We start from the raw sequence: 18624 nt of genomic DNA on the forward strand, positions 1-18624 counted from the left end.
AAATATTTGCAGGTTATGTAGATTACAGTCGGCGTGTAAAAATACCACGTCGGACATAGTGACCAAACTTTCCAACGTCGGACATAGTAAATTTACAGCAGATTTTTTTACAGTGTACTTATTCAAAAATACCCGCCATGAAAGTACATTTTCCGACCGTGAAAATTCATCGAGCCGATTGCTTGACCAATCCACCGGAGGTATAGAAGCACCTTTACGCCAACCGGCAACTGTCGAGTGTTTTTTTTTGTTTAAATGGAACTGTCGGAACGAGTAAACGCCAGGGTTGGGAACGTAAGAAAATGCGGTTAGTATTTAAGAAAATAAAATAATAATTAATCTTTGAAATTTATTTTTTCTTTCTCAATATGTTCATTGATTGCAAAACACATTAATGCTTCGTTCATACACTTTTGTTCGTACAATTTTCAGTAAATTTTCAACAATCAAATAGGAGTGTGAACCTACCATAAACGAAATTCCAAGAATAAAGGTGCATTCATATCTTTACAAAATAATTTCTCCACAAAAGTCAAATTGTCATCGTTTAAAAAAAATTACAAGAAAAAGTAGTTAACTACAAGAATAAGATAATTAAAAATTATTGACTAGCCTTGATTATATTTGCGTTAAAGAAGGAAAAATTCAATCCACATAGTCTTTTATTTTACGTACCAAAAAAAGACCATTGGCGAAGAAATTTTTCTTCCTCTCACACTCAAAGGGCGTTGCAACGATTAAACGTCGTAAATCCAAATTCGTTAGACCCAACAAAATATTATCACTAATTAACGGTGAGACGGATTTTCTGAAGAGAACATCAAGACAATGATGCGCCATCTTGAGTAAACGACTTCTTCTCAATGCTCGCAATATTTTAGCCTCAATAATTGCACCATAAATTGGAAACATTAAATGTAATTTCGCTGATTTCAAATTTTCGACATAACTCTCGTTTCTTAAGATAAGAGCAAGTTGATCGTCGTCCCAATTTATCAAAAGATGTCCAATTGTTTGCGTGAGGCCAATTTTCATAAACTTAATTTTTTCAATTTCATCATCACAATCGCCGGAGAAAATTAATGTTTCAGCGCGCGTTGGCGAGAGACTGTAGGAAATATTTTGCGAACCAATAAAATCCCAACGGATCTTATAGGTTATGAGTAATTTGTGATAATCACGGAAATAAATCGGTTGATAGTCGGCGTAATATTTGGCGCCATTATTGAGAAGATTTTTCACAATTTTCATATTTTCTTTACCATTACGTCGGAGGCTTATTTCGAGTGCTGTCTCGTTGTTGGGTATTTTTGCGTCTATATCGGCGTCATATTGAAGGAGTAATTGAACGAGCATTTCCTGCTCGAATTCGGCGGCGATGTGCAATGGTGACATGAGACTTGAATCGGGACAATTGACATCGGCGCCTGAGTTGAGTAGAAGTGTTATCGACTGATATGAACAGCAATGGACGGCCAGGAATAATGGCGTCTCGGAATTATTACTTTTCGCCTCGATATTTGCACCGTGATCGAGGAGGAGTTTAACAATATTACCACGATCATTCCTTGCGGCGAAATGCAGTGCACTCATTCCATCGGCATCGGTGTAATTCACTTCGGCCCCACGTCGCAATAATTCGGCAACAACCTCCAAGTGACCGAATTCGGCCGCCATGTGTAGAAACGATCTTCGCTTCTCCATAAAACCGACATTTAGCTCAGCCTTTGGATTCAGGAGACTCATCACTAATTCCTTGAGTCCGAGTATAACCGCCGCTTTTAGGACCAAAAAACCAAAAAGTATCTCGATTGTCACTATTTTTCGGACCACTAACGGCACGAATTGATAGTCGGTACTTTTGTGGGTCTTCTCGAGACACTCCCTCCAGGGTTGTGGTATTTGAACATTCCTAAAGTCCTCGTTTTTCAACATGTAACCACGTTTTACAAAAATGTCAATCATCTTCCGGTCTTTTAGATACGAACTTCCGGCTAGGAGAGCGAGACAGAAGGTCATTTTATTTCGGGGATCATTTTTGTTTGGATTAGTGTCGAGTAGTAATTCTAGTGCGACGGTGTTTTGCTTGTAAACCGCGAGATAGTGGGGAATGCAATTAGTTTCATCTTGGGGATAGTGATTCTGAATTTTTGATAAAAATAGTCTCATTACTTCGGTATTTTTAAAGTGTCCTGCTGCTAGATGAAGAGGAACTTGTCCACCGTTGGTGATGAAATTCACGTTCGCGCCAAATTGTATGAGAACTTTGACACTATTTGCGTCGTTTAGTAATAGACTCTGACACAGTGCAGTCGTACCTGAAAAATCAGAAAAAAAAGTATCAGAAAACTGCCTATGTAATTATTATTATTAAAAATATATAAATTTCCCGTTATTTTTAGTTAGAAAGAGATAAATAATTTAGAGGATGAGATATACGAGGAGGGAAGTTTATTTTGATTATTTTCTATTTTGCACGTTACGATTCGCAGTGTGAGAGCACCTTTAGCGTCATTTCGAAAAGATTCGCGACAGTGTGAGAGCACCTGTAGCGTCATTTCGAAAAGATGCGCGCCAGTGTGAGAACACCCTTAGCGTCATATGAGAAACGATGCACGACCCCTTTCCCTTTCTATCGCATCAACCGCGTTATTGTCATCTGACAGCAATAATTAAAAATACGTTATAATTTTTCTGACAGTTAGCAGTGATGAAGAAATCTATGACTCCGAGTCGAAGACTCGGAGTGATCGATATCTTCATGTTTTATTATAGTTATGAAAAATTAAATTTATAATTTCAAGTAAAATGTTCGCTCTTATTTGACTCGGACTGGTTATATTTTTGTCAGTAATATTACTGGACATATGAACTCAGCCTAAGGCAATATACGTGCGTTGAACAAGGACAGCAATGAGAAGGCATGTCTCTCCTTGTCTAATCCACGTGTTAACCACGAAAAACAAAGTGCGAATAAGAAAAACACATAATAAAAAAACCCGGCCTTAAAAAATCACCCAAACAAAAATATACCAATAAACATACCTCTTGAATCCTTTGCATCAATTTCAGCATTATATCTCAATAATTTCTCCACAATAACTGCATTCTCCACAAAACATGCGAGATGAAGTGGTGAACATGAATATTTTTTATTGATACGATTCATATCGGCGCCATTTGCAAGTGAAAATTCAACAAAATTCACTTCATTGTCACAAATTGCATTCTCCAATAATGTTAAATTTTCATTTATTTCCATATTAATGTCAACACCATGTGAAACAAGTAGACGGCACATGGTATAATTTTTACATTGATAGGCAACGTACAATGGTAATGAGGCACTTCTTTGATTTGGATTTGTTTGTGTTCCATAATTGAGTATCATTTTAACAATTTCCAGTCGATTACAACTTATTGCCAAATTCAATATACCAATGTCAAGTTGAAATATTTGATGAAACTGTAAATAGGCCCTTATTTCATCTTCATCACCAATAAGAATCATTCTCCTTAATCGTGATTCAAACGTTTGTGTTGCCTCCATTTTTTTTTTTTTTTGGTATATTTTATTATTTCTTCGTTAGTTTTTGCTTTTTTTCTCACTTCTTTTTTTAAATATCACTTGTCAAAGAATGTAATCTGCAAAATTAAGAAATAAAAGAAAATTAATGATAATTGACAAGATTTGTAATTATAATTTTTATTTCGGACAAAATTGGTATAACGACTGTTTTACCGACTATTATTATAATGGTGAAATCAGTATTACCGACTGTCGGTATAAAAAAATAGACCTCTACCTTACCATCTGAAAGCAAGTTAGTTAATTTCTTAACCGATTACTGACATTATAGACATTAATATTGCCGATTGTCGATAATAATTTATACAAATGGAACATTTTACATAAAATTCTGATACTATAAATTAATTAAATTAATGAAATTAATGAAATTAATAAAATTAATGAAATTAATAAAATTAATGAAATTAATGAAAAAAGTTTAGAAATAATTTTTTAAACTATTTTCAAGCTAATTTATAAATAATTAGGTATATGGGTGATTCTCCTGAAAGGGACCACTTCACGTGTCTCCAACATGAGGTTCATTATTTAAATTAATTTTTCATTAATATTTTATCAAGTTTAAATTTTTTGAAAAATTTATTTATAATCTACGAAGATTTATCTATCTTTATATAATCTTCTATTGCTTATATTTAAATTTCTTCCTATTTAAAAAACATATTTAATTTTGTCATCGAATTTTGGTTAAACAGAATGTATATTTTATAATTATATTTTAACGTATTTAAACAATTTCAACATATTTATGATATATATCAAATTAAAGTTTAGAATATAAGGATTATTTTTTACTTACATTTGTTTAAAATAAGGTAAAAAAAGTTATTTAAATTATTAATTAAAATAGTATTATCAATGAGAGTAAAAATTAAATTCATCTCCGAAGCCTCATTTTCTATATAATAACATCATATTTTTTAACGTTTTAAACATAATATGTAATCGATGTGAAAATATTTGATGATTAAAACTAAAAATATTGTTTAAAAAATTGTAATATTTTTAAAATTAGAAAAAATGAGAATTTTTTCATTAAATTATCAATTCATCTCCGAAGCCTTTTTTATATTTGATAGGCGTTTTCTTTTGTTTTTAATTTTTTAATCATTGTTTTGAAATATTTAACCCTCAAATTAAATTATTAATTTAATAAAAATAAAATATACAAGCAAAAAGTGCAATAAATTAAAACATAACAATTTATTATTTAAAAAAAATATTCCTACCGAGTTTTTTTTACAAAATAATTAATTTAAAAGTTATAATTAATTATACTTAACCTCTAGAACACATGATAGTAAAATGTTCCTGGAGGTCTTATTTCTAAAAATTAATTTTGCGCAACTTATATTTTTATCTTTAAACATTTTCTAAACTTATTTATGAAAGAAAAGTAACAAAAAAAGAATAATTTGATTTTTTGGAAATTCAACCAAAAAAGGGTCCCTTTCAGGAGAATCACCCATATAATAAATATTATTCTATCTTCCAATGTAATTTTTAAAATTTACATGTTTTTGCAAGTATATTCTGCTTTATACGTGGTATTTGGGTTAATATTTATAACTTAATTTATAATTTATTTTTTTAATAATTAGTAAATTATTATTAATTATTATAACTTTCTTATTAAGCATTTGTTAAATTATTTTAAAAGAAATTGCTATTTTTTATTTATAAAAAAATAATGGGTAATAATTAGATTTATTTTTAAAAATCACTTTATTATAAAGAGAAATTTAAAAACTTTAAACGCAAATATGCAAAATTTCCTGTTTTGAAATAATTCAAATTTGTAAACAAAGTCATTTATAAAATGCAGATATGAAATAATGTAATGTCAAGAATGTACTTCAACAAAAATCTGAAGAATTAATTTAAAATAAATATAATGTATAATTATACTAATATTATAGTTATGGTTAATTATTATAATTCTATCACAAGCAATGAAAATAATTAGCAATAATAATTTCGAATATGTAAGGGTATTATTACAATATATTAATATATTATAATATAATATATTATATTATATTATATTTTATTATATTATATTATATATTATATTATATTATATTATATTATATTATATTATATTATATTATATTATATTATATTATATTATATTATATTATATTATATTATATTATATTATATTATATTATATTATATTATATTATATTATATTATATTATATTATATTATATTATATTATATTATATTATATTATATTATATTATATTATATTATATTATATTATGAAAAAAACACAATCATACCTGAATTTGCGGAAATTCCATTCATTTAATTAAAATTCTAAATTATGAATCGTTTCCCTTTGATTTTTGTTTATGTAAAAATTCACTGTGACACATATACATACATAAATTGAGAAAAATAATTATAAAATATGTATTTTACATATAAATTTTTATCGAAAAAAAACAAACACTAAATTAAAATGAAATTAATTGCGAAAGTCAATGAAGAAGTAAATTATACTATAGAAGCGAATTTTAAGTTCTGACCGTTCAATAATAACAAAATTATATATATAGGTGTAATTGTATTAGTGAATGTCAGGGACACGATACTTATTATTTTTGAATTTTAAATTAAATAATAAATCAAAATCTGTTTACTTTAATAATTTTAGTACAGTATTATTCTTAATATTCATTTATTTTTTAAATTTGTCAATTTTTTATATAATTTTTCATTAATATTAAATTTGTAAATTATTATTATTATTATTATTATTATTATAATTTTTATTTTTATTATTATCTTTTTTTTATAATGTATCGTGTACATTAATTTGTTTTTTTTTGTTACACCTAATATAATATAATAATAACAGTAAAAGAAAATTATTATTATCATCATTATCATCATTATTATTATTACTTTCTTTATATTTGATTTTAAATTATTTTTTAATAATTTTAAGTATTTTAATTTCTTTATAATTATAAAAAAAAACTTTATCAATATTTTTAAACAATATATCCATTTATTAATATCAATTTTTATAATTCAAAAAATGATTTTTAAATGAAAAAAACAATTGATATATTAAAAAATTGATTGTGAATATATTATTGTGGAAAAAATAAAGTGTTTAAAAAAATTAATTTTTTTTTTTTTATTATTAAGTTCAAGAGATATGTCACGAATTTTTTTTTGTTTTTCTTCAACAATAAGAGAAATTTTTTTTCCATTTTTCTTATCATATAAAATCACATATAAACAAAATAATAAAAATGAAATTAATTTAAAACGGAAAAGATTAAATTTCAATAATGTTGCTATTGAAAATCACGTTTTACGTGTCATGTCAACAGTGGCGAGTTAATATATAAAGAAAATTTAATTTGACAAAAAGCATTATTTTTGCTCATTATAAAAGTGCACATTCAAAATGCGATACACGTTTATTGTAGTTTTAATTTGTAATTATTTATTGAAATTAAATTTCGCATATTCAACGAAGGAAAGTGTCGAAGTAACGGATAAGGTAAGAATTTAATTTATTTGTTGTTATATTAATTTTTTATTTTACTATAAATATTATATTTATATTTATTGAAAAATATAGTAGAATTTATATTAATTTATAATAAATTTATATAAAATTTTATAAATCTCATTTTAATACGTTAATAATTAGTACAATTAATATCAGTTAGGTATTATTTCTATTATTATTGTCGTTACTTAAAAAAAAAAAAAAAAAAAAATTATTATTATTATTATTGATTAAAAGCATATAATATTTTTTTATTTTCCAAAATGTATTCATTATCATTTTTTTCTTCTAAACCACTAAATTCTATATTTTTTAAAAAATTAAACCTTAAAAAATTTTTTTTTTTTTACTTTTCTATAGAAACAAAAAAATTTAATGAGTTTTGCTTGTATTATTAAAATTAGCATGAGTTCTGAAATAAAATTTACAAGTAGATATTGAATAAAACTGGCACCTTGTTAATTTTTCAAATTTTTTTTTTTAAACAAAAAGAATATTTATCTTTAAAATTTTATTTTCAAATTTAAGTGGGTGCTTGTTTTGTTTTAATGTTCTTTGACTTTTTTTCAAAACTAAATTTACGTGTAATTTAAAAATCTAATAGTAATGTGATAGTTATTTTAAAAAGTGTGATAGTTTTTAAATTTAATCTAAAAAATTTTACAAATAAAATTTTTAATTAACAAATAACATATTCTGATTGGAAGTGATATCTTTTTAAGTAAAGCCCGAGAAATTTAAAATTTTTTAAATTTTATTTATTTTTTTTTTAAATTTAAATTTTTAATTTTTTTAATTTAATTTTAATTTAATTAATTTTTAAATTTAAAAATTTAAAATTAATTTAAATTTAAAATTTAAAATTTTTAATTTTTTTAATTTTTTTTAATTAAAATTTTTTTTTTTTATTTAATTTGATAACTTTATATACTCTTCTTATTGCAAGTAATATATTTTTAAGTTAAGCCCAAGAAAGTAAGAAAAAATTTTTTTATTCGAAAATTTGGTTTCATAGTTTTCTATATATTATTCAAAATTTTCTCATTTAAATTCAGTGTCAATTTGATAACTTTTACAATCTCAATAATTTTTTTTTTATTCTTAATTAATTAATTTTATTAATTAATTAATTAATTAATTAATTTTTTAAAATTAAGAATAAAAAAAAATTATTCATTTTAATAAAAATATAAAATATTTTTGTTCCTTTTCAGAAATTCACATGTCCATGTTCAAAATATTGGAATGAAGATTTGGATGGTGCTGTTAATAAAGCAATTAAATTATTATCTGTACATTCATTATTACCAATGACAAAGGAGGAGAAGACAAAATTACTATTAGAATTTTTTAAACCATTTGCAAAAAAATTTGCAAATTGTCATCATGCTGATAAAAAGGGAATTACCACAACATCTGAAACAACAACACCACCACCAACAACAGGGAAAAAACCAAAGAAATTTCGAAAGAATGAAAAAGTAACTAAAATCTACGATAATAATCAATCTGAACAAAAAAATACCAATCTTGCTGATAATAAATTACAGAATGATAATACGAAAGGTGATAGATTTAATGGAACATCATCGCCTGTAGTTATTGGTGATGCAGAAGATGCAGATGAAGATTCGAATGAAGATGAAAATTTAGAAGTTGCTATTAAAGAACAATTGAGACTTAAAGTTGAAGAGAAAGAAGAAGCTAGAGCTGCAGAGGAAGCTAGAATTAGAGCTAAAGCTGAAGAAAAAGCTAGAGTTGCAGAAGAAGAAGAAGCTAGAGCTGCAGAGAAAGCTAGAATTGAAGCTGAAGCTGAAGAAGAAGCTAGAGAAGAAGTTAGAGTTGCAGAGGAAGCTAGAATTAAAGCTGAAGCTGAAGAAGAAGCTAGAGCTGCAGAGGAAGCTAGAATTAAAGCCAAAGTTAAAGAAGAAGCTAGACTTAGAGAAGAAGAAGCTAGAGCTGCAGAGAAAGCTAGAATTAGAGCTAAAGCTGAAGAAAAAGCTAGAGTTGCAGAAGAAGAAGCTAGAGCTGCAGAGAAAGCTAGAATTAGAGCTAAAGCTGAAGAAAAAGCTAGAGTTGCAGAAGAAGAAGCTAGAGCTGCAGAGAAAGCTAGAATTAAAGCTGAAGCTGAAGAAGAAGCTAGAGAAGAAGTTAGAGTTGCAGAGGAAGCTAGAATTAAAGCCAAAGCTGAACAAGAAGCTAGAGCTGCAGAGGAAGCTAGAATTAAAGCCAAAGTTAAAGAAGAAGCTAGACTTAGAGAAGAAGAAGCTAGAGCTGCAGAGAAAGCTAGAATTAAAGCTAAAGAAAGAGAACAAGAATATGAAGATATGGATGATTACTACGACCAACTTGATAAGGAAAATGCTCCAAAATCTCCTGCATCAGGAAGTGCAACATCACCAAACGATAAGAAAAATAAATTGACTAATGATAAACAATCACCTACAGATGAAGCAGTAAGTCCTGAAATTCCAAGTGACAGAACGAAATTATTACTTGATGATGACGATGACGACGACGAAGACTTTATAAATAATGATGAAAAACATTTAAAAAATAAAAAACCAATTTCTCCCTTTCACTTAATATCAGAAGGAGCTAAAGCTAAAGAAGAAGCTAAAGCTAAAGCTAAAGCTGAAAAAGAAGCTAAAGCTAAAGCTGAAAAGGAAGCTAAAGAAAAAGCTGAAAAAGTAGCTAAAGAAAAAGAACAAGAATATGAAGATATGGATGATTACTACGACCAACTTGATAAGGAAAATGCTCCAAAATCTCCTGCAGCAGGAAGTGCAACATCACCAAACGATAAGAAACACAAACTGTCTGATAATAAACAATCACCTGCAGATAAAGCAGTAAGTCCTGAAATTCCAAGTGACAGAAAGAAATTATTACTCGATGATGATGACGACGACGACGACGACGAAGACTTTATAGATCCTTCTGGAAAACATTCAGAAAAATCAGATAAACCAATTTCTCCCATTTCACAAGGAGCTGAACCTATCAAAAAGGCTAAAACAATTACGCCTACTGATAAAAAATCATCTGAAAATAATGACAACATCGATGACGAAGAAGACACTGATGAACAACAAAGCAGACCTAATGCACCACTTGGTTCCTTACAAAGTGATAAACAAGATAATCCGAACCAAAATCCTCAACCAGTTGGAGCACCTGGTGGATCAGCATCGCCATCGGGTGATAAAAATAATAATAATAATAATACTGGTAATAATGAAGGAGAAAGTTCGACACAACCTAATGGAGGGGAAACAGCAAATAATGGAACCGAAACAAATAACGGAAATAAGAATAAATGTTGTTGTAATAAATCGATCGTGGGTAAAAATTGTAAAAAGTGTCATAGTTCGGAAGAATGTGACTCGGATGAATCAGACTCAGACTCAGGATCAGATTCAGGATCAGATTCAGGATCGGAATCAGATTCTGGATCGGAATCATCAGAATCATCAGAATCAGCATTTTCTTCACAATATCTACATGGCGGTTATGATTGTAGAGACAATGGTCACGGACAATTCTATCCTGGTTATAATTGTTACTATAAGAAATAGAAAAAATTGGAAACTTTCAGAAGCGAAGAATTTTGAAAAACGTTGTGCGATTAAAAATACCCGAATATTTATTTATTTATCAAATTGTAACTATACTCTATTCCCTCGAGGCAAAAAAATTGTAATGTTCATAATTCAAAGAACGTTCTTGAAATCATTTTAGAATGTTTCACATAACCGTAAATAATGTTCCAAAATATTTTAAGAACATGAAATGTTCAAATAATAATAATAAGATGTAAAAAAACGTTACAAGAACTTTTTTTGGAACGAAAATGATTTTTTTATATATATTTATTTTTATTATGTAAAAATTAATATTTTAATGTAATAAATGTACAGTAAACATAACATATGATATGTATCTAAAGATAGATCCAAAGAAAGATTCCAAAAAAGTAAAATATTTTAATGTTATGTTTTTATTATTTTTCCTTTAATTTAAAGTTTCTGTTTTATTGCAAAAAAAAATTAAAATCAGTATTTATTAAATATTTTAAATGTAAATGAAGACTTAAACATCAGTGATTTATATTGAGAGTTGATCTTCTTTGCGTATTTTTATTCAAAAAATTACAAAAACATAACCAAAAATTTGTTGAATCTTTGGCGCGCACCTTTCTTTGAAGCGTTTCGAGCTCGTGATATTTTTATTTTAAAATAATTATTAAATAATAATAATTAAATAATAATTTAATATAAATTAGTGGATAAAATTCATAAGATTTTTTTTTAGAAGTAACAATTTAGAGAAATTTCTCTAAATTATTACTACGATAAAAAAAAATTATGGATTTTATCCACTACAATTTGTTTGATCATAATTTTTATTATTTAAATAATAAAAATTATGATCAAACGATCAATTTAAAATTTAAAAAAATAATAGTAATTTGTTATAGTTAATCTTTAACGTCCGAGATTTTTGATAAAAATAAGATAGTAATTAGTGAGTAGTGATTATTATTATTTGCCTGTTATTAAATTATTATTTAATTATTATTAATATAAGAATAAGAATAATATTAATAATAATAATAATTCGAATAATAATAAATATTTAAAAAATTTTGTTAATTAATAATAATTTTTGTCAGTAAACATGTTGACAATAAATAATAAATATTATTAATAATAATATAATTTTATGAAATATAAAATATAATAATTAAAAATTAATTTTTTAACATGATATTAAAATTTTTAAATAATTTTTAAAATATTTTTTATCATTGTTTTTTTGTCAATGAAAAATATATTCAATTTATTTTTAAAGAATAATAAAATAATAATATTATATCTACCCATAAATATACATTTAAAAAATTATTTATTTTTTATATCAATTTTATTGTAAAAGAAAATTAATTGTAAAATTATATTTATTTTTATTTATTTATTCATTAAAAAAATTTTTTTTTATTTTTCTGTCTTATATTTATTATTTTAATATTTCATTTTTTTATAATTGCATAAATTTTCTTGGTATTTTTAGTTTTTAAGATTTTTGTTTCATTCGAAAGTTGGTATCTACATGTATTATAATTATTATTATTATTGTTGTAATGTACTTAATATACTGTAATTTCCGTATTTACTTTTATTTTCTTTTCATTTTGTATATATATACATACTCATACCTTTATGAAATTAATATATAATGAGAATAACAGATTCCGAAACGAATATACAAAGTGAATGGCTTTGAAAAACGAGTTTAGATATTGGAAGAATTTGAACATTTAATTAATTTCATTTTATAATAATAAATTTAAATTAATTATTTATGTTTACTTTTTTTATTATTTGGGCATTTAATTTATGGATTTTAATAAATATTTGTGATTTTTATATAAGTGATAAAAAAAGGAGAAAATTACAACTGGATTGTTTTTCTCGATTTTATTGTAATAAAGGAAAATAAATGCAATTTTATCAACTTCAGGTACGTTAATGAAAATTTTATTCCATTTTTGTCCCATAGAAAATAAAAGAAAGAATTTATTGAACGATTTTATTCTGTACTTTTATTTATTAGTATATATTAATTTATGTTTTTGAATATTTAACAAGGAAAAGAAAAATTTAATTTTATAAATCAAACCTATATTTCGACCTATATTGTATATTTATATATTTAATTTATTTGTATTCTATACATATTTTATTTTATTTTATATTTTTATAATTTATATTCTAACAAATAAACGGTCATATTTTTTTTTAAATTAAAAATTTTTAAAGAAAGTTGATTTACATTAATTAATTAATTAATTAATAATAATAATTATAATTTGTCGTATAATTCTGATAGTTGTGGATTAAAATTTTGTAAATAATATTTCTGATTATAACCCTGGTATAAAGATAATAATTTTTTTCCAAATTAAAGTAATTATATATGGAAAATTTTGTTTTCTTATAATAAAAATAATATTACCCATTAACATGTAAATAACTATTTATAATAATATACAATTATAATAATAAATAAATATTTATAATAATAAAATTATAATGATAAATAAAATATTTATAATAATAAAATTATAATAACAAATAAAATATTTATAATAATAAAATTATAATAATAAATAAAATATTTTAAATAATATTTATACTTTGTTTTAAAAATTGAAGGAACTACTTTACTTTATTTGATAAATATATATAATTTATTTTATAATTATGCTGTAATCTTTCGATTCATTCGCGTGAATAATATAATATTTACAATTTCTTCTTTACAAACATTTTTTTCAAACAAACGATTTCAAGACGAGAGACATTTTTGTTAACAGCGGAAATATAATATTTAGGTAGTTTTTTTATACAAAATGATTAAAAATAACTGCTTTACATTTTTTCTAATGAACTTTGTTATTATTATTTTTCTGTATTTATATTTGTTATTTTGATTATGTCATTATTATTAGACTATCGACTCAACGAAAAGGTTCCAGATTTATAATTTCTTAAAATTTGTTCAATTTCAGGATTCATAATTTAATTATCAGACTTATTATGAATCCATATTTAATAATTTCTTCTACGTTTCGTCTCCAACTCTATCACTCAGAGTGAGCGTTAAAGGTTCCGGTTGGTACCAAAATGAAGCTTGACTCTTTCCCTAACTTTTATCTCATTACGAGTATAGGCTACGATTAATATTTGAGAACGTTTTTTATGATTGTAGGAATTTGATATTTCCAACATGTAACATTGGTATGAATTCAAATGACCCTTAGTTTACTTGTATGCAAGATATCAAGTTCCGGTTGGTACCAAAATGAAGCTTGACTCTTTCCCTAACTTTTATCTCATTACGAGTATAGGCTACGATTAATATTTGAGAACGTTTTTTATGATTTTAGAACTTTGATATTTCCAACATGTAACATTGGTATGAATTTAAATGGCCATAACTTTTCAAGTATGCAAGATATCAAGTTCCGGTTGGTACCAAATTGAAGCTTGACTCTTTCCCTAACTTTTATCTTATTAAGAGTATAGGCTACGATTAATATTTGAGAACGTTTTTTATGATTTTAGAACTTTGATATTTCCAACATGTAACATTGGTATGAATTCAAATGGCCCTAAGTTTTCTTGTATGCAAGATATCAAGTTCCGGTTTGTACCAAAATGAAGCTTGACTCTTTCCCTAACTTTTATCTCATTACGAGTATAGGCTACGATTAATATTTGAGAACGTTTTTCATGATTGTAGGAATTTGATATTTCCAACATGTAACATTGGTATGAATTCAAATGGCCCTAAGTTTTCTTGTATGCAAGATATCAAGTTCCGGTTTGTACCAAAATGAAGCTTGACTCTTTCCCTAACTTTTATCTCATTACGAGTATAGGCTACGATTAATATTTGAGAACGTTTTTTATGATTTTAGAACTTTGATATTTCCAACATGTAACATTGGTATGAATTCAAATGACCCTTAGTTTACTTGTATGCAAGATATCAAGTTCCGGTTTGTACCAAAATGAAGCTTGACTCTTTCCCTAACTTTTATCTTATTAAGAGTATAGGCTACGATTAATATTTGAGAACGTTTTTCATGATTGTAGGAATTTGATATTTCCAACATGTAACATTGGTATGAATTCAAATGACCCTTAGTTTACTTGTATGCAAGATATCAAGTTCCGGTTGGTACCAAAATGAAGCTTGACTCTTTCCCTAACTTTTATCTCATTACGAGTATAGGCTACGATTAATATTTGAGAACGTTTTTTATGATTTTAGAACTTTGATATTTCCAACATGTAACATTGGTATGAATTTAAATGGCCATAACTTTTCTGGTATGCAAGATATCAAGTTCCGGTTGGTACCAAAATGAAGCTTGACTCTTTCCCTAACTTTTATTTCATTACGAGTATAGGCTAGGATAACTATTTGAGAACGTTTTTTATGATTGTAGAAATTTGGTATTTTCAACAGGCAAACTTGTTTTGAATTCAAATGGCCCTAAGTTTTCTTTTATGCAAAATATCAAGTTCCGGTTGGTACCAAAATGAAGCTTGACTCTTTTCCTAACTTTTATCTTATTACGAGTATAGGCTACGATTAATATTTGAAAACGTAGAACGTATTTTACGTTTACGTAAAACGTATTTTTTATGATTGTAGAAATTTGATATGTTCAACATGTAAAATTGGTATGAATTCAAATGGCTATAACTTTTCTGGTATGCAAGATATCAAGTTCCGGTTAGTACCAAATTGAAGCTTGACTCTTTCCCTAACTTTTATCTCACTACGAGTATAGGCTATGATAAAGATTTGAGAACGTTTTTTATAATTTTAGGAATTCGATATTTTCAACATGTATACTTGGTTTGAATTCAAATGGCTATAAGTTTTCTTGTATATGTAAAATTCTTCACTTAAACTCCTCTTTATAATAATTTTTTCCTCCTTCTGTTCCAGAATTGATAATCACTATCAACAAAATATTCCAAGGCAATATTTGCAAACACTGCACAATCCATAAAGAAAAAAAAAGAATAGAAAAATGTCTCTATTATACAATCAATTAAGAGACTTAATTCTCAACAATCAAGTGAATGATGTTCAAAAATTTTTCCAATACCATCCATTCTATAAGATTGACATCAATCTCATTTATTTGGCAATCGAAAGGAAGCAAGTAGAAATTATAAAACTATTAATTTCCCGAGGAAACATCAATTCCAAAGATGAAAATAGTCTCAATAAATCATCAGCAAACAACATACTGTGTAATCTTCTGGAGAATGGAATTTACATCGATTCGAAAATTTATCAGGACTTTGGATACATCGGCGAGGCTGTGACGAAAATTCTAGATAAATGTTCACCAATTGTGGTGAATAATCCCATTAGTAGAAAGTTGGCTGGAGATGATGATAACAACGAGGATGATGATGACGATATTGATGGTTCTGTACTATCCCAAAGTATACGTTTATTCGGTCATCAAATGGTGGATGTTCTCTTGAAGGATGGCGATGATTCTAATGTTTTAATTGATGATAAACCTACAGCACTGCATTTTGCTGCGGAATTATTTGAAAATCCAGAATCATTCATTCGATTATTAAAGTACTATAATGATCCGTATGAGCTTGATTCGGATAATTCTTGTCCCTTGTATTTGGCAGTGATGAAGCAGAATTTAATCACAACTGAAATACTTCTCAATATGCACACAAACATCAATGATCCAAAGAATAAAATGGCCTTTTGTTTGGCTATACTCAGTCATAATGATGATGAACCAAAAACCAAGCAATTGGTGAATTTATTCACTGCACGTGGTTACAGTATCGTGCACGCGGATTTCACTGACCTAAGCATACCACAACCTTGGCTACAACACTTGACGGACATTCAAAACGATCGTGAATATCAAGATCTCCCTTATCTCCTCCATCGCGAGCAGTCCCTCGAACTTTTATTCGAATTCTTCGTCATCAAAGCGACGATAATCCAGGATTTCTTCAACATCTTCAATGGTCTTATGGGTCCTCACGTGAATGTTGATATTCACTTTCCCAGACATGGTTCGTTGCTACACATCGCCTGTGAATACGGTCGTGATAAAATTGTCGATTATCTCCTGAAACGTGGTGCGGATGTTAATTGTCGTAATTTCCAGTACATGCGTCCAATTCACTATGCCGTGAGGGGTAATTATCCAAAGATTGTCGAACAACTACTATCGGCACGTGCCAACATTGAATATCGTAATTCAATCGGTGAGAGTCCCTTCTTCATGATCTTCAGTTGTTCCTCCTTCGATTGTCTTCATTTGCTCCTTGATGCCGGATCCGATGTCAATTGTCACGATTATCTACAACGTTATCCCCTTCATTTGGCTGTGGAATTCGAGCACGAAACTCATGTTAAGCTGTTACTTAAATATCAAGCGGATGTTAATGTTCGTGACAGTAATAATGAGACCCCACTCGACATTATTCTCCAACGGCGAAGAAAGAGAAATTTTCGTATTGCAAAAATACTACTAAATCACGGCGCATTCTATGAGATACAACAACAACAAAGAATCGAATTAAATGAATTCTACGATCATCTTCTGATGCAGAAAATAAAAACCGATCTTATTGGCTGGGGGTCAATTGTCGGGAACTTGGACCAAAACACCCGACTCGCGGACATGAATATTTTTCACAAAAATTGTCACGATGAACTCGAAAGAATGAAAATGATCAAACTCATCAAGGATATTACGATTTATGATGTTTTGACGGAAAATTGTGATAAAGTAGCGGCATTTATAAAGGAGAGAAATTTTTTGGATCAATATAAAAGAATTGATTTCAAGATATTTCCGATTTATGAGGATTTATTGGAAATACGTTTTGCGAAGGGTATGAGAAAACATGATATTAATAGTTTAGCGAGTTATTGCATTGATGTTTTGTTTAATAATAATATGCCAGCGACGGTGAGAACAGTTGTTTTTAATGGTATGAGTGATTTGGAATTAAGACGTTTTATTATTGTCTCGCCTATTTGTAAACTGAGAAAATTAACGATAATGGAGAGTGGTAATAATGCATTGGACATAACGCCCGAACAGCATGTCAGTTATTTGCATTGATTTTAGGAAAAAAAGAAGATTTTTTATTTGCTTAAAATATGATAATTGTATTTTATTTACTAGAACGAATCGAAAAGTTGTGGAGAAATTTTTAATCGGATGTGGCGTTTTCGAGTTATTAGGATTTTAAGTTTTTGTTAAAGTGCGGCCTAGGCGAAAAGTTGGGAATTGTAGAGGGACCTTAAGAGAGGGGAAGCACATGCATCGTTGAAAGAAAAATTGTAAACGACTCTGTACTTTTATGTCATGTTCAGCAAAAACAAGAAGAATCCAATTGTAGACTTAGCCTTAGCCAATAATTTAAGAATTCATTTTTGTAATTTTTATCAAAATTAACACACTAATTTTTTTTCTCAAAATAGGATTCGATTTTGTAGGAAAGAATATATTTCTACCTTAATTTATTTGTATAAATTTTAATTTGTAAACAAGCTCCAATTGTATACTGCAATAAAATATAATGAAAGATTAAATCATTTTTCGATTTTTCTAGGTTATGTTCGTTTTATTAATCAAAAATTGAAAAAACTGAACTTCTTCGCATACATTCAATTATGTTCAAAAATTTTGTTTTAAATTCTCGTGAAAATTTCAATTATCTTTATAAATAATAAAATTCTTCTCCAAAATTCAATTATTTTCAAAAAATTTAATAAAGTTCTTGGCAAAATTTCAATTATTTTCAAAAATTTTCCAAAAAAATTCAATTATATATAAACAAAATTTTTATAAACATTTCACAGGAATTCAATTACTTACCAATTTTTTTTTATAAATTTCTTCGTACCAATT

General features: G+C 26.8%; 3 protein-coding genes across 3 annotated transcripts; 2 read left to right on the top strand and 1 right to left on the bottom strand.

Moving 5' to 3' along the window:
- Positions 1-329: 329 nt before the first annotated feature.
- Positions 330-6120, bottom strand: LOC122503914 (putative ankyrin repeat protein RF_0381). Its single transcript, XM_043614685.1, has 3 exons — positions 5878-6120; positions 3046-3645; positions 330-2318 (listed from the first exon to the last, which is right to left on the bottom strand). The coding sequence occupies exons 2-3, from the start codon at positions 3548-3550 to the stop codon at positions 646-648; spliced, it is 2178 nt and encodes a 725-aa protein (XP_043470620.1). The 5' UTR covers positions 3551-3645; positions 5878-6120; the 3' UTR covers positions 330-645.
- An 847-nt stretch (positions 6121-6967) lies between these two features.
- LOC122503912 (neurofilament heavy polypeptide-like) lies at positions 6968-11686 on the top strand. Its single transcript, XM_043614683.1, has 2 exons — positions 6968-7115; positions 8342-11686. Exons 1-2 carry the CDS (start codon positions 7020-7022, stop codon positions 10703-10705), a joined length of 2460 nt encoding a protein of 819 aa, XP_043470618.1. The 5' UTR covers positions 6968-7019; the 3' UTR covers positions 10706-11686.
- Positions 11687-12361: 675 nt separating this feature from the next.
- Positions 12362-18296, top strand: LOC122503916 (serine/threonine-protein phosphatase 6 regulatory ankyrin repeat subunit C-like). Its single transcript, XM_043614686.1, has 2 exons — positions 12362-12650; positions 15657-18296. The coding sequence occupies exon 2, from the start codon at positions 15742-15744 to the stop codon at positions 17830-17832; it is 2091 nt and encodes a 696-aa protein (XP_043470621.1). The 5' UTR covers positions 12362-12650; positions 15657-15741; the 3' UTR covers positions 17833-18296.
- The last annotated feature ends 328 nt before the right edge of the window (positions 18297-18624 follow it).

This window comes from Leptopilina heterotoma, unplaced genomic scaffold (assembly GCF_015476425.1).
Source record: "Leptopilina heterotoma isolate Lh14 unplaced genomic scaffold, ASM1547642v1 Lhet_275, whole genome shotgun sequence".
NCBI lineage: Eukaryota > Metazoa > Arthropoda > Insecta > Hymenoptera > Figitidae > Leptopilina > Leptopilina heterotoma.

Bases quoted from the DNA above. Each gene is read 5' to 3' on its own strand.
- LOC122503914 (XM_043614685.1), bottom strand. From the start codon at position 3,550: ATGGAGGCAACACAAACGTTTGAATCACGATTAAGGAGAATGATTCTT. The intron at 2,319-3,045 runs GTATGTTTATTG...CTGATTTTTCAG, and splicing joins TGATGCAAAGGATTCAAGAG to GTACGACTGCACTGTGTCAG.
- LOC122503912 (XM_043614683.1), top strand. From the start codon at position 7,020: ATGCGATACACGTTTATTGTAGTTTTAATTTGTAATTATTTATTGAAA. The intron at 7,116-8,341 runs GTAAGAATTTAA...GTTCCTTTTCAG, and splicing joins GTGTCGAAGTAACGGATAAG to AAATTCACATGTCCATGTTC.
- LOC122503916 (XM_043614686.1), top strand. From the start codon at position 15,742: ATGTCTCTATTATACAATCAATTAAGAGACTTAATTCTCAACAATCAA.